General features: G+C 41.2%; 1 protein-coding gene across 1 annotated transcript in view; it reads left to right on the top strand.

Moving 5' to 3' along the window:
- Nucleotides 1–18,561, top strand: part of LNX2 (ligand of numb-protein X 2) — a 59,183-nt gene extending 40,622 nt beyond the window's left edge. The window contains exons 3-10 of the mRNA XM_056485140.1: nt 160–398; nt 1,453–1,652; nt 5,224–5,595; nt 7,094–7,240; nt 9,417–9,594; nt 11,291–11,522; nt 13,180–13,338; nt 16,151–18,561. Of these exons, the coding sequence (XP_056341115.1) occupies nt 160–398; nt 1,453–1,652; nt 5,224–5,595; nt 7,094–7,240; nt 9,417–9,594; nt 11,291–11,522; nt 13,180–13,338; nt 16,151–16,286 (1,663 nt within the window). The 3' untranslated portion in view covers nt 16,287–18,561. The remainder of the gene's footprint in view (nt 1–159; nt 399–1,452; nt 1,653–5,223; nt 5,596–7,093; nt 7,241–9,416; nt 9,595–11,290; nt 11,523–13,179; nt 13,339–16,150) is intronic.
- The last annotated feature ends 4,281 nt before the right edge of the window (nt 18,562–22,842 follow it).

Raw genomic sequence — 22,842 nt, 5'->3', positions numbered from 1 at the left:
ATATTTTGGCCTTAAAATTCAGTACGTTTACTATGTTTTTTATGCTGCATTTAAAGCTGTGGCTTTGAAGAAGACTGATTTAACTTGATGAAATACTTGGGTTTTGTGCTACAAGCAGGGCTGCAGGCTTGAAGCATGATGTCAGTGTTGTCTTTCCAGGTGTCCTGGGGCTTCTCATCGGAGAGTTGCTCTGGAGAGGAGGAAAACGAGCAAGCTGCAAGCCGAAGCAGAGGGCGAGAGTGGTGTGGGCGGGCCGGAGCAGCCCAGCAGTCTGTCTCCAGACCCTGAGCAGGGACTAGTGCCAGCTGAGCCGAGCTTTACCTCACCCGCCCTGCCCGCATGGATGGACGAGCCCGGCATCGACAATCCGCCTTTCGAGGAGAGCACAGTAACAGACAGTATGTCATCACTCATCTTCTCCAGTATCTTCTATCAGATGTGGAAACATTTGTGCTGTCAGAGCTTTTGTCTCTTACCAACTGTGAATGTGCCTCTTCATCTTTGGCTCTTTTCTTTTGCAATTTCTGGAGAAATATTAGTGGGTTTTGGTTATGTGCAAGTTTACAACTGAGAAAGTCACAGAAAGGAAAGAAATACGTCAGAGTGTGTGCTGGCTAGTGTGGTGCTGTGTCATTATTTATTGTGTCACAGTACAGTAGTTCATGTTCATCTCTTAGTGGGACTGGCCTCACCAGTGAGATGGAAGGAGTGTAGCTTCTATAAAATTACAAAAGTTGTTTTCTAAGATGAAATTTGTTTTTCCCTCTTCACCCTTTCCCCCCAACTGGATCAGCAGCCTTCTCACACACGGAGTGCTGTCCTGCTCGAGCAAAAAGGCAGCTGAGTTACCCCTGCACCCATCTGCACCGAATGAGCAGTAACACCTTTAGCATCTGGGATTTTAGAGAGGAAGTGCTGAGCCTTACCGCAGAGGAAGGTGGTCCTGTCCCCTTTCTTCTTCTCCATTTTTGCCATCCTTTAGAATTCTCCTTTTTCCTCCTTAGTTGTCTCCATGTTTGCTAAAGAAATGGACTCCTTCAGTTTACCCAGTAACCCAATAGCAGCCCCTCATGCAATTGCAAGACAAAGAGGTTATTGTGGGGTAACCCCTAAAATAGATTTTTATTGTCATCATGAAATGCAAATCCCCAGGTGACCCAATGAAGCATATGAAATTTATTATAAAGGATGGGATCCAAAGGGTTCAGAATATCCTGTTCGAATCCAAATGACCCCATTTCAGCAAGCATGGATGCTACTAAGTCATTAGTTCCTTTCTAACAACCTAGGGCTTTCAACAAGTAGTGGAACTGATCCGTTTGCACTGGTTTAGTTTTTTGTTAAACTGCTACTTTGTGGTCTGTCTACATTATCTTTTTGTGATTTATTTTATTGGAAGTGAATGAGGTGGAAAAGATATTAATTGTCTTTCTTTTTAAAAACAATTGGCAGCAAATCAACAGCCACCTACCTTGCCTGAAGGAGAGATCACTACTATTGAAATTCATCGGTCCAATCCTTATATTGAATTAGGAATTAGCATAGTGGGTGGCAATGAAACACCTTTGATCAACATTGTCATTCAAGAGGTTTATCGAGATGGGATCATTGCCAGAGATGGAAGACTTCTTGCTGGAGACCAAATACTTCAAGTATGGAATCTAATTACATATTCTGCTTGCTTTCTATTCACTCCTTGCAGAATTGTTGTTAAAATGAGATGGAAGATTTTTCTTGTCAGACTGTGTTGTGTCAATGTTAGCATTGTAATTATCAGTTGGAAAGCAAATTAATATTCAGAGCAGAGCCTGTTGTTCTAGCACTTTTGGCTATCATGCTTTGTTGTTTGTCGGACCAGTCCTTGGAATTATCTTCCCTCCCTAGCATCTGTTGTCAACTTTTAAAATACAAGTTTATTTTTCTGTTTTTAAATGCTGTGGGACTTGGTCCTTATTTCAACTTTATGCATGCATTCCAAAGAAGCCCAAGGTTATTTCTGGCTGGCAAGTTGGCGTAACTTGTCCTATGTAAAAAGCAATTTGTGGATTGTAAGGCTGGCTTCATCTAAACTGTTATTTTAATCTGGCTTCACTCTTGCCTTCCAAAAGCTGAGGCAGTTGACCAGCATCTTTCAGTATGTATAAAAGACTCAGTGATAGGCTTCAATGGAAGGATTTAAAGCAAGGTGCTCAAAGTATTTAAAGAAAAAAAAAATAAACAAAATGTAAGTTGGTTTTGATAGAGTGTGTATTTTTGTTTTGGTTTTAAGTAATTTGCCACAGGCAGCAGAAAAAGACCAAATTCTATGAATTTAGAAGTTTTAGTTTTTATATTATGGGAAGGGGTTGTTTATACTACATTTAAGAATGGCAGTAACTGAGTGCTACATAAATAGAACAGTCATCCAGCTTCTATTTTTAATCCTTCCACCTGAAACAAATTCAATTCAAAGTTACTTCAGTAAGAATGTTTGCTTTTGATCTGGCAGCCTTAGATCAGTCCAAATCTAGTTGCAAGCCTTCTTCATTTTACTGTTTTGAAATCAAGCTGATGGAAGTAGCTTAAATACTGTAGTTACCCTTGGAATAGAATTAGCTTGCACTTCAGAAAATAAAGTCCCTTTTGAGAAATGTGCCTTTTTCTGCTCTTGGAGTGTAAGCATAGTGGCTGGCCAAGAAAACAACCCAAGAGGTTTCCAAGATGTTGCCTTTTCAACAAGTAATTGCAGACACTGATTGAATGCTGCCTCATTTATTTTTATACTAAGGGCTCTACTTGTTTGACAGAATAGGGAGCTTGAGTTCCAGTGAAGCTTTGGAAATTCCTGCTGTTTGGGCAGCTGTCAGTTACAGTTTCCAAAGCCATAAATGGCAGTGAATTGACTGTAAATAGGAATTTACTAGCTGCAGTGAGTTCTCTATCAACAGCCTGGCAGTGGGGCTGTCAGATACTAAGTGGGTGTCCATTAAAGTCCTTCCCTCATGCCAAGGGAGAGGTACAGAGGGTAAAATCTAAATTTTTGGGGGAGATAGAATATCTTTATTTCTTTGAATTTACCTGTGCAGGTGCTGAGCTGTTATATTAAAATGATCAGGTTCAATCTCTGCCATCTGTAATTAGGTGCACTTAGGTGCAGCTCAGCGTGTACACTTGGGTTGGATATTTCTGAAAATGTCTTCCAGGGCTTTTATGAGCTGTAAAGGTCTAAAAGAAAGAGCCAGCAAGGACTGAGAGATGAAACTCAGCATTTTCTTGCCCAGTCAAACAAGAAGTATTATGCTTTTAAGAGCTTTGGGAACACCATTTAGTAACAGCTACATAAAAGCTTGTGTTGTCTGCAAGGTACAGATAGGTGCCTAACATTTTCAAAGTGCTCTACAAATTGTCTCTTTTTTGTGCTGGACTGTGACTGTAATTCATGTGAAGCATGTCCTAATGAGAATTTCTTAGCCCAAGAAGTGCTAAGGCTGTTTTATTCTGAAATTTTAAACTGCCTTATAGAAAGAAGAATTACATTCTATTGCATATATTCTTCTGTGCCCTTTGAGTACTCTCATATTTTATGTATTTACTTTAGCTAGCTACAGTTAAAAATAAAAATGGATTTAATTTAAAGGCTCTGATGGATGGGCCTTAGTGGCTTTTGCAGGATACAGCTCTAAATGTTCTTCCTAGCTGTGCCTCTTTTTCTTCTGCCCAAGGTTACAACTTGTCTTGGGGCAGTAGCAGAGCAGGACACCACTGTGGCTCTGTCTGAGCTTTCAGTGCTGCCAGCAGCAGTGGCTTTGTGCTGGGTTTTGGGCTGGAGGTGTTTCAGGGAGGGTGCAGTCCTCCTTCACCATCAGAAACCACCACAGCCAAATTGTTCAGCACAGATTTCTGGGAGCCCCTCAGCTCAGATGTGTGATGTAAACGTGGCAGCTGTTGTGCATAGATTACTTGGTATATTTTTATACTTTTAATATTGCTGTTAGATGGCGAGAAGCTGCATGTTTGGTTTTACTTACTTAGCTTGCAATAGGGAGTATTAAAAGGCTTAGGTAAGGCACATCAATTGGTATAAATCATTTGGTGTTAGTTTCTATCTGCGGAAATCGTGGGGCAGGAGTTCCTCCACCAAGGCTAAGGATGAAATTCTAATGTTAACTTTGAATCCTTTCTTACAAAATAAGGCACACACAGCTTTTGTCCTGAATTTTTGTCATATTCCTCTTTTCTGCCAAATCTCATTGTACTGTCAGTTCTTATTTTTACAAGAAACGACTGAAGTTACTGTTCTTTGGATCAGTGGGCCGTATAACAAACACAATTCTTAGTTCTAGGTAGAGAAAGTTTAACCTGTTTTTCATTTACAAGCGAATTTTGGGTGATACAGGTCATAAGTCTGAAACTCTGGCCTGGTTGAAATCTGTGGAAAATTAACTTCATGCTAAGACTTGAGAATTAGTACAACTGCCTTTTTTTTTTACTATCTTAATGAACCAACTCCATTATTCTTGACTTCAATTTTTAAAAAATATTTTTAAAATATTAAAAATATTTTTTCATAATGAAAGTACTGCATATTGTAAGACACAAACTTGCTTCAGATATTTGGATGCGTTCTTTTTATAGCTATTATTTTGCAGTTTTAAGTGATTCTGTGCTTGACGCTGAGAGCACATACCATGTTCTCCTGGAGAGCAAACAACATGAAGATTTAAGGAAGACATATATAGGAGATCAAGAAAACAAAAACCTTTGCCTATGATGGCAGACGGTGTTGACTTTTGGGGACATGTTGTCACTTTTGTAAGAAAAGGCCTGAAATAGTGCTAGGAGAAGCTTAGATTGGATATTAGGAAAAATGTCTTCCCCTAAAGGGTTGTCAAGCACTGGGACAGGCTGCCCAGGGAAGTGGTGGAGTCACCATCCCTGGAGGTATTTAAAAGACATGTAGATGTAGAACTTGGAGACATGGTTTAGTGGTGGAATTAGCAGTGCTGGGGGGTAACACTTTGATTTGATGGCGTTGAGGATCTTTTCCAACATAAAAGTAAGTTTATAGATTGAACATCCAGTGTGAGTTTGCAAGAAAGAATGGAATGACAGGAGGGGAAGCATAGTAAGGTCAGACATGCAGCCTGCTCCAAGGCTGGTTTTGCAGCGGGTGAACTTACTTTGGAAAGGACTTAACCGAACACCTGACGGCAGGTTGTGCCTTTCGTTGCTGTTGTTGTGCAGGTGAACAGCTTCGACATCAGCAACGTGTCGCACAACCACGCGCGCGCCGTGCTGTCGCAGCCGTGCTCGGTGCTGCACCTGACGGTGCTGCGGGAGCGGCGCTTCGGCGGCCGCACGCACGGCCACGGGGACGCGCCGGGCCCCGGCCGCGACGACAGCTTCCAGGTGACCCTGCACAAGCGCGACTCCAGCGAGCAGCTCGGCATCAAGCTGGTGCGCAGGACGGACGAGCCGGGCGTCTTCATCCTCGACCTCCTGGAAGGGGGCTTGGCTGCCCAGGACGGCCGGCTCTGCAGCAACGACCGCGTGCTGGCCATCAACGGGCACGACCTGAAGCACGGCACGCCGGAGCTTGCTGCTCAGGTTATACAGGTGATTGGCCTTCCCTGCCTGAGCCCTAGCTCGCTTTATTGCTACAGCCTGCTCCCAGACAGAGCAGCTTCTGTGAGGCCAAAGAGCCTGTGTCAATGTAATCTACAGTGATTTATGTTCTGAAAGTAATAGGTGCTTTGGCACCTACCAGATGAACTTCACTTCCTCAGAAGTGAAAAATGCATTCGTCTTCACTGGAATGCAGCCTGAAGGTTAGAAGACAGCTCATGTGAGCAAGGAGAGTAGCCTGTTGTAGCCTATTGTTTAGCAGGGAAGAAGAAAAAAAATAGGATTATTGTCATTCTATTTATGTATGTATTGTATTTTAATCTCTCAGTAAGCTCTATAGAAGTGGGCTTTTTTGTTGATTTGCCTGTGCATGGAATTGAGTTAAAACAGGAAAGTAATTTGTTAGATGTTAGCCAACAGGTAGCAGCTGAGAAGTCAAATAGAGGTTTTCCATGAGTTATGAATGGTACAACTGATTTTCTGAGTGTTCAGAGAGGGGCTGTTTCCAATTTCTGATTATGTTCTGGACACAAACATTACGTGAAGCTTTTTGCAGTGTGATATATGACCCTTCTGTGTCCCTACAGAAAAACCTTTACTCCATGCCTTTCTCCCAGTCCGTAAGGAAACAGATGTAGCACTTTGCTACTTCCTGCCAATGGGATGTTCGTTAAAATGGCTCTGTTTTTAGGAAAGTTGGAATATACCAGTAGTATGTTCCTGCAGTCCAGTGCAGTCATCTTTGCTTAAAGCACCCCACAAAGAACTCCGATACAAATGAGTAGTAAATACATGTTTCAGGAAATAATTTCAAGAGTTTTTCTTGCAGGGAAATGAAAATAACAATAATCTTGGGAATTGTAATTTCCCAATTCCCTTGGGAATTTTAATTCCCAGTTTTTGTATACAGTGATTAGAATTTAGCATTGGGTAACTCTTGAGGTGTGGCTTTGCAGCAATAAAAAGAATTGATGTTTTATTAGCATCTGATAACTGGGTCTCCTAGTATTCCCCAAAATCAAGAATAAGGTGGTATGCTTGTGTGTAACATCTTTCTTGCAAGTGCCTTTGGGAAGTGCCAGAGGTATTCAGAGCTTTTGATCAAAAGATGTAGATCTTGGAGCTATCACATAGATATTTCTTCCATTTATTGTTATGTGTTCCTGGAGTTCACAGCAGCTGCAAATGGAATGGGGTGAATTTTAATGTTTGAAGTTTTGTAACACAAAGTGAGAAATGGTCCTTTTGACAAAAGGACTTTTAGCTGATGTAAAGGTAACACCAGAGCTGAAGGAAGAATGTTAATTTCCCCTGTATTCGGGGGGTATTGTTAAAAGAAGCAAGTAAAGGAGTGTGCACTCTAAAAAGGAACTGGAAAGCAAGGTCTTCTGTTGTCTTGTTTCACATTCTGTCGTATGTTTTCCTCCCTTTCTAATAATCAATATCCTGTCAAACTTGATGATGTTTGGTGACCTAATGTATTAAACAGGCGAGCGGGGAGAGAGTGAACTTGATCATCTCTAGACCCCTGAAGTCACAGACAGTCAGCATTATCCGTGACACCGCGACTCACAACAGCAGCTCACACCAACACCAGTCCCAGCAGCTGTTTCACAGCAGACCTAACTCACATAAGGTTGGTGCTTCTCCTTCTGAAAAGTAAAAATACTGGTTTACTTATGTGGTGGTATGTGTAGCAAGGTGAAGCTAGAAGAAAGGATTATGTATTTTTAAAAATCTAATTAATGAAAACATGGTGGTGACTCCCAAATACTCAAGTCCTGCATCATGTCTGGAGTTGGAGCAAAAGATACACAACAGGTTTTCTGTATGTTTTTGGATTTGCTGACTACATTTCTGTGAGCTCATCCAGCTGTAGTTGTTAGACCTTGTCTAGGACAGTGGCTGGTACTCCTGCATGGAAGGGCTGTTATTCAAGATTGTTACGGTTTTTCTTGCTGCTGTGCTGGATGTGTGGTGCCCACCATCCAGCATATAAAGAGCATGTTGGAGGGATGTGTCATCTCCTTCATGAGTCAACAATCCTGGCTGCAAGACTGCTGGGTACTGCAGGATCTCAAGCAGGGAGAGAAAGGCAAAATGAAGAGATTTTCATGAAGCTAGTATCAAATTATTTAGAAGACATGCAAAAATAGAGCCTGTGTTTGAGATGTTATTGTAATTAGAAAAGTACAACTTCTCACTCTTAAGATGTCGACTTTGTGAAATAATTATGTTGACCATATCAACAAATCCACTTTTCCACCTGCCCACTCTACTTGCTTTACTATTTAGCATCATATACTTCTGGTGGGATAACTTACATGCATTGATAGTATTTTCTTTTAAAAGTGAGGATCATTTCAGAAAAGAGCAAATGAGGCTCTAGGAAGGTTGTTTTCCTCCTGATGGACAAAAGTGAGGCTCCTGAATATCATGGCTGTGGGTACAGGCCACAGCACTGAGTCATACCCACACAATTAGTTTGTTGATATCAGAGCTTGAAGCAAGTTTGCATGTGCCAGGATGAGCTGTGCTCTTACCACAGTTCCAAAGTTGATCCAAAGTTGGATGAGTGGATTTCCCTCACTGATCAATGCTATCTGTGGGCTCATTAAAAATTGGAAGTCCTGTGTAACAGCAAGTGGACGTTTCTCATGTTTTGTATCAATTATCTTGCTCTCATTAACCTGTAGTTGGCTTTGAGGCCTTGTTGCTTAAAGTATGTTTATATGATTGTGTGGCAGCAGCCAGTCATGAGGGCTGAAGCCTTAGAAATGAACTGTCTGTATAAGTTGAGGTGAATCTACATATAGCTTCTTCCATGATTAATGTGTATGTGGGGAGCAGATCCAGTCAGAAAGAGCAACATGGCATTGGAGGTCAAAGAAGACAATGTTGTCATTTTTCAGGAGAAGGTGGGAGAGTTATATACATATATACACTTTGAAGAATATCTCAGATTACTTCTTTCATTATTTTGGATTCCTTGCAAGTATTCTGTCAATTTAAGATGCTGTCACAGGTGTATGTGCAGTGGTTTGAATCTTTTACTTAATAGCCCGAGGGAAAGGCTTTGGCAAATAAAATTTACTTTGATTTAGATTTAGATCTCTTTTTATGGGGCAGAGCTAAATACAAGCTGAACATCATCATTCAGTTGTTGGAAAATTTAATATAGGATCTCTTCTTGTTTCAAGCTTGAGTCTTCATTATAATCATTAGGGAGGCTGCCCAAGGTACCCATTACAAGCCATTAGCATCAATTGGCCTTAGTTTGTGCTCTGGAAGGTACTACATACCAGCTGAAAAAGAGAACAGGATGCATAAGGGCTTTAAAGGGTCTCTTACTCTCATCATGAAAACACCTTTTCATTTCTTAGGAGCTTCTTTGTAGTTCTGGGGCATGTTCTACTGACAAACAAAGTAATACTGATGTTCACCAGCATCAAAAGATTTGTATCTGGCTTGTCTCCAGACATTTTGACCAGTCCTAAAATTTAGCCTCTTCCCGTGTAGTATATTAAGAAAAACTAGAGTCAAAATGGACCTTTATAATCTTTCTATGTTTAAGTATCTGCATTAATGGAGCTTTTGTTGGTGATTTGGGTTTTTTTTTGGAGGGGGGCGAATCTGACTGAGAAGAAATCCAGCCAAAGCTGGTTTCTACTGTTTAGTCCTTTTAAACTGTTCCATTAAAGTGCCAAAATGTGGTTTTGGGGTGTATTTAGTTGTTTTGTTCTGGTTTTCGGTTTTGGTTTGCTTGGTTTTTTTCCTCAGTTTTAACAATGCTATTTATCCTTATTAAACAGGATCTCTCCCAGTGTGTTACATGCCAAGAAAAGCACATTACTGTGAAAAAAGAGCCCCATGAATCTCTGGGAATGACAGTGGCAGGAGGCAGAGGCAGCAAAAGTGGCGAGCTGCCCATCTTTGTGACAAGCGTGCAGCCTCACGGGTGTTTGGCAAGAGACGGCAGGATTAAACGAGGTGGGGCTTGGCTTCCCTGGTGGCACGGCTGCCTCTGGTTGCTTTTTGATCACTACATTCTCTGGAGTCAAGTGGTGTCAAAAAGTCTTGTCACACATGTAGGAAAATAGTTATGGATGCTTTTCTTCATGATTCAGTAATGGAAATACAGTATTTAGTATTGCACTTTCACCTTCTGTGGGAAGGGGATGTTTACAGCATGATAGCAGGGGAAGTGGATAAGATCAGGAAATGTTATGGTTAAATTCTTTACAGCTGATGATAATCCCCTGAGCTGAGGGTATACTGTGATGCAGATACATCCTGTTTTTGCATTACATTTAATGGATTGTACCACATCTCTGTCCAAGGAATCTCTGCTCCCTGGTATAATATCTGAACAGCAAAAAAGCTCTGATGACAGGCCACAGCTCACCCACACAAAATTTGCCCCAAAAACTACGTCAGTGTTAATCCTGGTTCCCAAAAGCTTTCTTATCCTCTGGGACAGCATGAGTTTGCTGGTTTTCAGGGGTGCTGCAACACCTGTCCCTGTTCCTTGGCTTTATAAAAGGGAATGAGGAGGTGGAGGTTAGGCTCAGCATTGGTGAAGGCAGTCCTGCGTAATTGATAGCAAAGCATTTGATGATTAGAACATATTATGTCATATGTGAATCAGAGACTGCCTGTGGGATCTCTGCAATTCACAGTTCACAGAATTACAGAATGTTTCAGGAAAGAAATTTAGGAAAGAAACTTCACAGATTGTACATTTAGAAGAACAGTGTGGGAGCATCCTTCTATGCTTCTGAGAAAGGGAGATTTACACCCACACACCAGCAGGTACACTTTCTTTTTCTGTACTACTATGAAAAACACACTTGATAGAAGAATCACTATTGTTCTTTCATTGTGTAACAGTAAAGTAGCCACAGAAGCTACTGGGAGGAAAAACCTTTTAAAAGCTGAGTCTCATTCCAAATGGGACCCAGGTGTTTGAACTTTTGATCTGGTTTTTCTGGCTTTCATTGGGGAGACATTGTGTGAAAAAGTAGTCTGCCACTGGATAGTTAATAACATTCTTGTTTTCATCCTGATGCTTTTAAAAAACATAAAACTAAAATTGTGGAAATCTTTTTCTGGCTTTGACTTTTTGTAGGGATGTTCCATGTATTCCTTTGAATTAACTGAGTTTTGTACCAAAGCTTCCAGTAGTTTTTGAATTCCATTTTCTTCTCCCAAGTCACAAGTTCTTAAAACCAGATTAATGAAAGCACTCTGTGGAACCTCACCTGTCTACAATAATTGGTTACCTTGGGGTGCCTGCATTGTTCCTGCTGTCATTCTTCCTTCACTTTTAAAGTTAGGGTGAACCCAAGGTCCACACCTGGAAACAGTTGTGTCATGGCATCTGCAGTAGCAGTTGCAGTCAAACTGATGAGGTACTTAAGTAATTTCTATTTCAGATTTTCAGAGCAGTATACATAGGAGTTACAGTATGTGTTATGTGAAAATAAATTACACTGATCCAACTTGATGCAAGCTCAATACATTGAAGTTTCAAACTGACAATGTAAAGGCTTCAGAGCTATTAGTCTGTTAGTTCAGACTGTCTCAGGTCTAGAGACTCCAGTAGGGAATGGAGCCCTGGCGTGGGAGGTGCTGTGGGTGGGCAGGACTGTCAGACTGATGTGCTCTCCCTCCTGCCTTTGAACAGGTGATGTGCTGCTGAACATCAACGGCATTGATCTGACCAACCTGAGTCACAGCGAGGCCGTGGCCATGCTGAAGGCTAGTGCTGCCTCTTCAGTAGTTGCCCTGAAAGCCCTGGAAGTCCAGATTGTAGAAGAACAGCCCCAGGCTAATGAAGAACAATTGAGTACCATCAGTGAAAATGAATACGATGCCAGCTGGTCACCATCGTGGGTCATGTGGCTGGGACTGCCAAGGTATGGAATTAATTGGCTAAGTACTTACTTAAGTGTTTTAAGCTAAGTCTTGCAAGAGACACATAAAGAAGCAGAGACCTGCTTAGTTGCAGCACATTTGCCCTTATTTCTGCCTGACTATCTTGGCTGTATTCAGTTGGCAGTATGTTTAGGAAGTGGGCTGTGAACAGGAGCAATGTTTCCTTAGGAAACTTGAAGATGAATAGAGTGGATTTTTCCCCTCACAAACCATAGTAACTACCCATGTGGAATCTTCTGTTAAGACACAATTCATCTTTTTTATTGTTTTATTGTAATGTAACTTTCTATAGAATATCTAAAACCTGGGCAATTATTAATAAAACCACAAAGTATATATCCATCTGTCTCTTTGCTAATCTGCTACCTGAGTATGTGAGGCCAAATACTTAATTTCAGAATATTGCATCAGATTTTGGCCATTCTGACAGAGTCTTGGCATGTCCTGTGCCAAGACTGTAGCCATGTAACTATAGGCTCACACTGGTTTTTTTTCAAGAATCCACTACCGTCTCTGCCAAACACCAAATCTTAGAGGTTTGCAGCAATCTCCCTCCCCTTAACTACTCTGCAGTCCGCTGGACATCATTTGTACTCTCTTGAGGCTGCAGCTATAATCTCATTCTGGTATCATATGTTATCAAGAAGAGCTCCTACTGCAGCTAGTAGAGTTGTTAACTTCAGTCAGGGCATGCAGGTTAATTCCTTTCCCTCTGATGGATTTACCAGGTCTGTACTTAAGTGTAAAACCACAACATGAACCAGACAGACTGGAAGCAGAATACAGCTGAAGATAGCACAACCATGTATTGGCCTTCCAGAGGTTTCACCTTTTCTGAGTTTAACTGTCAATTAATTTATCCTCTATTAAAGTGTTAATGAGTAATCTCAATAAATGTCTCTTTTTTGGTAAATAGCTACAGATGCCCATGTATGGCTCTATGCTATGCATTGTGCTTTAAAGCAGTGTCAAACAACAGTAAAGAACTTAGTATCTTTACTGAAAAGTTAATTTCTATGTCTGTTTGTTTTTTAAATTACAGTCATTGCCAACTTCACTGGCAAGACTTAATTTTCACTAGGGCTGATAATATATAGCAGTACAGTTAGTAAAGTGTGATCTGAATTATTTACATTCTGTGTAACAAAATGGTTAGTCATTTATATTTTCATTACTGATAATAAATCAGTACAGAGGTGATGAAGATTGTGCATGGATTTTTAATTTTTACATTAAGCAGAAAAAGCTTAAACTGTCTGGGGGTGGAAGACAAATGCTCTGCATTTTTGACTTGCAAACTGAACACATCAGGTATTGATTTTCCACCCACATTGTTGCCACCTGTGAAATCCCTAAAATGCAGTTCTCTTACTGTCAGTTTGAAAAGTTAACTGTATTTAAGTAATTTTTCTATCACTGTGTTGCTTCTTTTAAACACTTTTCTGTCTCAAGATTGTGGGATTTTTTGGTAATTGGTTTGAATATTACAAAATTACTCTGGGAACAGAGGTCTAATCACCATCCCTCCCCTTCTGTTCCACACTTAGCCCAGTGGTAACGATGAGATAGCAGATGTTGTGCCTGCTGTAGAACCATAGATGGCTTTTTCTCTTGTTATCCTGTGCTTCCATTCCACAGCTGCCTGCATAGCTGCCATGACGTGGTGCTGCGGAGGAGCAATTTAGGGAGCTGGGGCTTCAGCATCGTCGGTGGCTACGAGGAGAACCACACAAACCAGCCTTTCTTCATTAAAACAATTGTTCTGGGAACTCCTGCCTACTTTGATGGAAGATTAAAGTAAGCCAGAGTAACAGTGGGAGAAATAATAATAGTAATAGTATGAACAGCAACCATAATGAACCACTTTTAAATAGTTATGTGCAACTAATTGCTTAAGGAAATACACTGTAGAATCTTGTGCTGCTGGATCATGCAGCCCTGTGGTGCTTTGCCTCCCTGATGAGTGGGATGCAGGGAAGTAACAGGGTGTTTGTGCTGGGGAAGGGGCATCTCAGAGGTGATGGCATTTCCTGTGCACTTCCTCAGCTGTGCTGCTGATGTCACCTCCTGTCTCCCTGTTGAACTCCACTTTAGGCAAGAGACAATGTGCACTGTATATGTGCAAAACCAGCTAATTTTTGTCTTCCTATAGAACAGGTAAAAGTTAGAACTTCTGCAAAGTGGCCAAAACTGCTTTATGCTTTCACATAGCCTTCTAAAGCCACTGCTGGAAACTGATACTGAAGATGGGTGCTGCTGCTTTAATAGAAGGGCAGGAAAATAGATGATAAAGATGTCTAAAAAGATGTGTAAGGGACCAAGTCCCCATGGCATTACCCTGCCGTTAGTTGGCAGGAAAGTCATTGATAAATGAAGCAACTTCAGCAGAAGTCCCTGAGATGGTGGAGCTGGAGCACTTGTCCCACAAGAAGGCTTCAGGGACAGCCAGCAGCCCCTTCCAGTACTTACCTGGAGATTATCAAGGAGACAGAGGCCAGGCTTTTCAGTGGTGCAGTGGATGAGTGACAACAGGAACAAATTGAACAAAAGAGCTTGAGGCTGGTTATGAGAAACTATTTCCCCATAAGGGTGGTCAGGTAGTGGCATAAATTGCATGGTCTCTGCCCTTGGAGGTTTCTGAGACTACTGGGTAAAGCCCTGAGAGTCCTGGTCAGAGCTTACAACTGACCTTGCTTGCAGTAAAGGTTGGGCTATAGACCTCCTGAGGTCTCTTCTGACCTTAAATATTATATCATTTTACTTACACATTACATTTGGATGCAGCCCCCAGGTTTAGTATCCAGATACACATCTTAGCCTCAGTAGGATTAGTTCAGAACTAGGACGTAAAATTCCCGTTAAGGGTTCTCTTGTTCATAAACTTGATTTTTTGTGAAGGTGGCAGTCAAAAATACACAACTTGAAGTTTTGTGGCATTACATTATTTTTACATGCAGATTTTCTTACAAAGTGACTTAAGAAAATAATGTACTTATGCCTAGAGCCTTGACAGTAATTGATTTTTCAGTTCAGTGACTAAATAAATGAAAAAATAACTTGGCTGAACACAAAATTACTTTTTTTTTTTTTTCCAACTGTGGAAAAGCTTGGATTAAATTAAAGATCTCAATTCAACTCAAATAATTTCAGATTAGGAATTTAATAACTTGAAGTCTTCACACAAACAGAAATTTAAGCATCATTCCTAAGAAGAGTGGAAGAATCATCATGGTCACATTTAACCTCTTGTAATCTATGGAAAATATGCTCTTGTGTGATAATGTGATATGGTACTCTCTTTTCAAATGTACTGTTCCACTGAAAATATGGACTTAAAAATGGGCCATCAACAAGAGAGAGCCCCTTAGAACTTGCATCTTGAGTTATTGTGTGCCAGGTCTTTTCTAAAGCTGTTCTGTTTTGTTTAAATTATCTAAATATTAGGCTGGAGAGGAAGAGGGAGTAAGTCACTTCACAGTTCAATAGTTTAGAACAGTTTTCTGCTTACATGATCTGTCTGGAGTGATCTTATAGAAGGCAAAATGACTTCCTCAGAAAGGCTGTGGGAGTGAGATGTCATTCAGTGAACTGTAGCACTTGGGTTTGGGTGATGGGGTTCCTTGGTTCAGGCAGAGAAGGACTTTTGAGTGCACATTTGAACGGTGTCGGTAACTCTGCTTCCTCTTCCTCTGCTCAGGGAAAAGACATGGGAAAGCTCAGGAGAGCATCTCTTTTCCACCCATTTTGGTGCCTTCAATACTTGAGTGGATGAGTTTCAGAAAAAGTCCTGTTTGATCTCCAGGTCACATTTGACCACTCTGGGGAATGTCACACACTCAAGTTGCAAAACAGAGGTGTCTAGAGAAGAAACATGCTCAATACAGAAAGAAATTAGATGCATTTTTGAAGTCTCTTGAAGTTTTAAAAACCAGAACTTAACCCTTCAAGGTGAATTTTCTCAGGGCCAGTAAATGGCACTCTCACAAATTTGTTACCCATTTCAAAATGCAGAGATGCTGCAATTGAACCATCTGCTGAGGGAGATTTCAAGCCAAATGGTTATATTTGACAAAATCATAAGCCACTGAAAAAAAGGTTCTTAGTTGGAATGTGGTTGGTTGGTAACCATAAGTATCTTTACTTACACCTCCTACAGTGAAGGCATGTTTGGTGTAAATGTGTTATAATCCACACAAACAAACAGTGCTTCTGTCATGCACATGCTATCTCATCTTCTCTTGACTCCATTAGGTCTTTCCAAATGTCTTTTCTCATGTTTCTGTACAGGTCAGCTCTTAATGCAGAATTGTCTTGGTATTAGAATCGAAATAGAGTGATTTGGGAATTTCCCAGATGAGTTTTAGATTAATCCTAGAATAGTTGGAAGGCACCTTTTAGAAGTTCCTCTAGTCCAACACTCCTGCAATGAGCAGGGGCATCTTTCAGTAGTAGGACAGACTTCAAATTGAACTGCTTTGGGAATTTTAGTTGCATTTTCCACCCTGATGCAAACCTACCACCCCAGCAGTGAAGTGCTGTTTGTTGGTGTGTGCCAATTACTACAGAGCAGGACTCACAATGTGTTCTCTTTTCTTCTTGTGTTTCTTAGGTGTGGTGATATGATTGTTGCTGTAAACGGACTGTCCACGGTTGGAATGAGTCATTCTGCACTCGTTCCCATGCTGAAGGAGCAGAGGAACAAAGTGACTTTGACTGTGATTTGCTGGCCTGGAAGCCTCATATAGAGTTGTGAATCACTTGTGTTCAAGCAGCATCTTTTTCTAGATAGCTGGCACAAAAATCTCCTCTATCTTTTTTTTTCCCTATTGATACAGCTGGTTAAAAGCAGGGCCAAAACTGCTGTATTTTCCTTTTTTAGAGGCCTCTCAGACTACTCTACCTGTTTTGCCATCCTGAAATAGCTATTTTTGTTTGCTATGTCTGTTGCTGACACAAATGCAAATGTATTAGATCTCACAGAGAAGCCCCCACTCAAATATGGCTGTCATTGAGCTTTTCCCATCAGGCTTGTAGGGTCAGCATAAGAACTTAGTGGTTCTTTGGGTTTCTCTGCAAAGTCCTCAAGTTGTATTGTGGTACATAAATGTAACATTCATTGCCCACTCTTCCAGCAAAGAGAACGTGTGTCAGTACCAGAATGACACATCTGTCTGCTGCTCTGAACCAAAACCTGTTTCCAAAGGTTACATCTCTTCATTTCCTAAACTTTTCCATTTTTGATTCCATATTTCGGGCTGGTTCAATTATTCCATCTTACTCATCAGAAGTTACTTAGTCCCCCAGATTTTTTTTGCAGGGCATCAGTGTTCATAGAAAAGTAGGACAAAAGCCTGATATTACTAGAATTTTTATAAAGTGCAATAATTGGACTCTTTGTTAGGAAACTTTAATATATTACAGAGTTTGTACCCTATAATGACAAGAAATACAGGAGTAATTCCCATTGCAATGCTGGCAAGGATTCATGTGCCCAAGGTCTCCTTTGAGTGAATGGCTTGCTGTATTAGACTTTACTTTACAAATGAATGTTTTGCTATGTCAGAGAATTTTGATGAACATTTTTATGAAGATCATTTTTACTGTTTCTAATGTAGTTGTCAGCTCTCTTTATTCAAGTGTTTAAACAATACTTTGACTTGTACTTTCTAAATGAGAAAATTATTTCCAGGGAAAAAAGCAAGCTTTTAAGAAACCATATGTTATGGTTTACAGGTGAGCAGGCTAGAAGGAAAGCTCTTTGATTACAAGTCCAACTGCATAGTAAGCTGCAAAGTTCACTGTTACTGTCACTTCCTGACAAATGTGCAAATGCCTTGATATCAAATGCTGAAAAGATCTCTTTTGCATTTCAGGATATTTTTTTCCTTTAGAGAGCACCTGCTATTAAGTTGTCAGTAATACTGTTTGTCTTGGATTGTATTTAATATTTTTACAAACCAACCTGTAACTTCTAGACTTTGCCTTTTCATGGTATTTGCAGGCTAAGCACCCACTTGTTTAAGAAAGGAGGGATGGAGCACAGAAAGAAATGTGCTGACCTGGAGCTAACCCTGTGTGTTGTCAGTCTTCTCAATATTTGAAAAGAGCTTCATTTATAACCCAGGTTCCCTACCTGAACTGATTTTATGAATGACCTCAGTATTGTATTATTAATTACCAGAGAATGTATTTGAGAGTCACAGCATATTTCAATTGTGAAGCATGAACTTTATTTTCAAATTTAGCTGGTATAATATTGGGGCATATTATCGCATGTCATTAATTCCAGTAGCTTTGTTTTCAAAAGAAATAAAGTTACTCTTTTGCAAATAAAAGAAAAAAAAAAAAAAGAAAAAAAGAAAAGAAAACTAAAAAAAAGTTAAAAATCTCATATGAATGGTTCTGTTCCTCTCTGTAATGTATACTATTGGTTTAATTTCATAATATTAAAATACAAAAGAATGTCCTCTCCAGTATATTACTGTAGTGAGAATCCTTGTTTCTGAAGCAAACACCAAATTTATTTGATACTCTTAACTGATTTAAGAACCAGTTTGCTCCCATCCCCAGATGGTGTTTAACTGTATACTTTGCCCTTAATGCAGATTTTTTTGTGAAGTATATCTTAGTGTGTAGGCTTTAGGGAAGTTTTTGACATATGTACTAGATTTAGTGTTTTTTATTTTAAAAATTACACTTTTCATTCAAAATCCTGCAAAAAATATTTTTAGGTTTTTTTTCCTTTTATATGTTAATTGTAATAAAAGCATGGGTTAGCTTAAACTGTGCAGTTTTGTTTCTGTGTGCTGTAGCTTTTGATCAGAATATCTAAGCGATAAAACTTTTCTGAATAAATTCGCTACCCGGATCATTTTTCCCCTTTCTCTTGTAGCAGCATAGTTGGGTTTGGTTTTCTGTGCCTTCTGTTTTAAATTATTTCAAGATTATTTTTTTCCAAATATTGCTATCTAATTGTATGGTATTAATGAAGGATGAATGAAAATAAAAGTTCATTCTACACATTGTAATAACTCAAAAGTATTGTCTCACTCTTTGCAAAAGATACGGGGAGTTTGGTGCTAACTTGGTTTAAAGATAAATTTTTTTTCTCCTGTGATTTATCATAAATTACAGTTAGTGAAGGAGGGTATGCTCATCCCAGGGTGACATACCAGCTGTTTAACCATTAGCCCCAGCACTGAGAAGTGTTTCTAAAGTGGAGGTAAGATCTGTGCTTTATGGTACTTGCCACAAGTAGAGTTTCCTCTTTGCCCCTCCGTGCCAGCTGGTACTGATCAGCTGGAGGATGTTTTCACAGCAGAGCCTTGATGCAAGGAGACAGTCTTGCTGGAAACATCAGTTTTACAGCTGAAACTTGAGCCTCCTGGTTATCAGTTCCCATCTCCATCTCCTGAAGGCAAGGATGCTCTATCCTTAGATGTCTGCAATGCTAGAATGAGTCTAAAAGCAATTTCTCAGTGATTTGCAGTAAAGCTGCCCAGACTGTATTGGTGCTCCTTGCAGTAATTATGAATAGTTGAAAATTCCTTTAAAAGAGAACCATGCCTATGTACAGAAATGTAGCAGAAACCTGCCATGTCTGCCAGCAGGCTATGAGGTCTTGTATTTCCTGTAAGGTAAGAGCCAGAGTTTTGGTTTACAGACAGATGAATGAGTTCATTGCTGCAGGGGGAGGTGCACAGAGCTTTGTGTGAGGTGATGGGCTTGGTCACCTGTTTGCTGGAGCTTTATGGGAGGAACACCTTTATGGGAGGAACACCTTTTCCAAACAACCCTGGGGATTTCCAGTTAAGAATGTAAAATAGTTTATTCTGCAGCACAGCATGCCAATAAAGTGAAATCCAGAAAGCTTGTTTGCCAGGCTAAACTTCCTCTTTACAGTCATGAACAACTGAGGGAAAAATCAATGTCACAGAAGAATTAAAAATACATATTAAGAATCTATTTCCAAGTTCTGTAATAGGTCTGGGGTGGGTATGATGAATATGTAAGCCTGATTCTCAGAATGTGACCCAGACAACATCAGAAGCAAGGCAAGTTACCTTTTTTAAGTAACTTGACCATTTACTTCTGAGGCGATTTTAATGGATCATAGACACTTATTAACAAACTAAGGTAGAAGATCCTGAAGACTTTAAAAGTAGGTGTGTGCCAGGCAGGACAGCAGTGATGGCAAACACTGAGTTAAGGCAATACATGCCACATGGCCTAAGAAAAAAGGTGATGTAATGCCAAGGAAGGTCAGTGAACATCCTCATCCCAGTTGTCTCAGACAACTTTAGGTGAGCTTACTTACCTAAAAAGTGGTTCTTTGTAGACAGGTAGAGAAGGGAGAGACCTTGTCACACGTGAAATTAATGTCTTGCTAGTGAAGAACTATTCTTAAATTACTTGTTGCTCAGAGGATGAGAGGGTTTTAGACTATACATCTGGGACAATGCAAATAACTTTATGTGGATAAGGGAGCTTACTCTTAACTAAATGTTGATGTTGTCCTTCTGTTTGTTGCCATACCACACATGGATGAGTCTCCTGAATATCAGCAGAGCAGTATGGATACAACACCCATGTCAATGATGCATTGTAGCAGATACAGTGGTGATGAAATCCCCTCTGTAGAGTCGTGCAGAAAACTCAAAAATCAAATTGGCCCAAGAGTCTGGTTACAGGCAGCCTGCTCAGCATCAGCTGTGGCATCCACTGGGCCTGAAGCTGATTAGAAGGAGAAGGAATGTGTTTGGGTTTGGGTGTGGTTTTTGTTGTTGAGCTTTGCTGGTAAAGGCTGGCTGGGGGAGTCTGTGGGTTGCAAGCACAGCCAAACAAACAGCGTGCTCCTCAGTGGGGAAAGCCAAGTTTGCACAAGGAGGGATGTGGGCCAAGTGCTCCCATCTCAGGCTGGGGAGGAACTGGGCATGAAATAGAAGGGCAGAGCCTGTTCTGTGACTCTGAAGGGCAAATACCACATCCAGGAGGGGCTACCCCTCTTTGCTGTCCTTCTCAAGTAGTAGCCTCGACTTCCCTCCCAGACCTTTCCTACCCTGGCTTAGCCACAGCAACCAGGTCTACAGACCATGGCTCAGGTTTAGAGAGAAGAGGGGATAGTTTTGAGGCCTCTTTGCATCACAGCAGCCTGCTGTGGTGGTGAACATCAGCTTCACCTACATGGGAGCTTGTGGTCCCAGTGGTGACACAGTTTTGGGGGGTCTTAGAGGAAGGTGGTCTCCAGAACAACCACCCCCCACTTTTAAGATGCAGGTGCAGGGGTTGATACAAACACATCAGGAACACTCTCTAACTCGAGTTTTGGAGCTATGCTCACTAGTGCTATGGATCCATAGCACACAGAATAACCTCTGCTGTATAGGGGGTTATTCTGCCAACTCTTTTTAACCCCAAAGTTTTATCATGTACTCACAGTGATGCAAAACCACCAGGCAGCAACACCCAAAACGTCTTTTTTCTGCCCATGAACAGGCAGCTATTGAGCCTTGAGCAGCCTTAGGGCAAGCCTGGGCATCTGATTCCACAGCCCTTTCTCAGTGAACAGCTCCACTAAAGCCAAACAAGCCGGGTTTGCAGTTTGTAGGGTAAGGAATTAAGTACACAGTGAAGGAAAGCATTTGGTATTTTGTTTGATCTGGGACAAACCAAAGTGCTGGTTGCTTTGCCCCCAGGTTTTGATATAAAGTGATTGTGGAAAGCTACAGAAGAGAAGCCTTTTAATCAGATTAGAATAGATAAAGAGTATAACCCCTTGGTTATACAATTGAGCTTTCTAATCATATTAAACTTTAATACCAGCATCACTGCCATATTGGAACAACAATAGCAAAAAGCTGTAAGCATAAAATATTACAGATCCTTAAACATATTACAAAATGTCATCCACTAAAGTTAAAAAATGTTATCGTGTTTGGGGAAATGTGCCAGCTGAAAAAAAAAGCAACACCAGTGAGGCTGAAGTCCTGTGTACATGTGCAGATTAAATGCAGCACAGCAGAGGCAAGGCTTGACCTTTTTGTTTCTTACATTTTTATTAATTAAATTGCTTCCCAAGCAGCTACTTCTGCCATGGCTATTACCCACCTTAGCCCTCATCTACCAAGGTGCTAAGTACACTTAACTCTTTTTGCAATCAGTTAAAGTGTCCCTTGTTGTAGGATGCAGCGAGAGGTGGCTCCTCTTTAATGGTGAAACCCCTGGAAAGAAACATCTTCAGCTCTCTTGCCCCTCCACTGCTGCAGCCAGTGCTCAGCATCCAGGAGTGCTTAAAGCCAGAGAGGACTGAAGCCAAGAGCCAAAGGAAAGGGATGTTAATGCATTTCAAATGCCTGATTTAAGTGGGTTGATTTTCTGGCATCTCTGTGTTCCTACAGATCTGAATTCCCTCTGTGAGTACAAAGGGCCTGTTGGAGTCAGTGGTGTTGCCCCGAACCTCTGCCCGTGGCTGTGAGTCCTGCCAGGACGCCTTGGGGCTGCAGCCGCCTTGAACCGTAGCAGACAATTGTGGCTGTGCCTCCTTGAGCAAAACAGCCAAGCAATAATTCAAAACTGAAGGTTTTCCTTTCTTCTTCCCTCCAGCTAGAGTTGCCTCTTTCCCCAGACATGCCAGAGGTGCTGTGTGGTTTGTTTTGATTGAGCAGAGTCAGGGTACCAAAGACCTCAAATTTCAGCCAGGCAGTCCCTTCTGGCTGTGGTGTGAGGTGGCTGGCAGCTTGGCACGGGGTGATGGCTGAGAGGGCAGTCAGGACAGGCCACCATGCCACTGCAGCCCTCATCCCATCCTCTGGAGCTGGTCAGGGATCCTGGGTCAGCTGTTCAGACACAGCAGTTTCTTTCTGTGGAAGCCACACCACCATCTGTGGTTTTCACCCTGGGGTGAAATTTTATTCAGCTGAATATTTTGCACCTCACAGAGTCTTTCTCATCCTTAAAGTAAATAGCATTTACCTTCAGATATTTCTTCCCAAACTTTCCACCGCTTTTTTCCAGCCCCTTTGCATATTTCCTGACCACTGTCCCTCTGCAGTCCCTACAACTGCTGCTTCCCTGCAACTTCCTTTGGCTGCTTCTCTACCACTGTCTCAAGTGCTGTTTTTTCCAAGGCATCTTCCAGCCCACCCATGCCTCCTCCAGGCTCCCACGGTTATCGGTGCATCATCCTCTGACATGTGCTGGGGGCTCAGGGTGGCACCAGAACTGCTGGATTTTCTGCTCCCCACTGGGGAAGACTGGGACCCATCAGGGCTGGTTCTTGGAGGGGTCCCCCACCCCTGGTGC

The sequence above is a fragment of the Oenanthe melanoleuca genome, chromosome 1 (assembly GCF_029582105.1).
Source record: "Oenanthe melanoleuca isolate GR-GAL-2019-014 chromosome 1, OMel1.0, whole genome shotgun sequence".
Classification (NCBI taxonomy): Eukaryota; Metazoa; Chordata; class Aves; order Passeriformes; family Muscicapidae; genus Oenanthe; species Oenanthe melanoleuca.
Note: the sequence above shows the minus strand (reverse complement) of the source record. Positions and strands in the feature narration are given on the sequence as shown.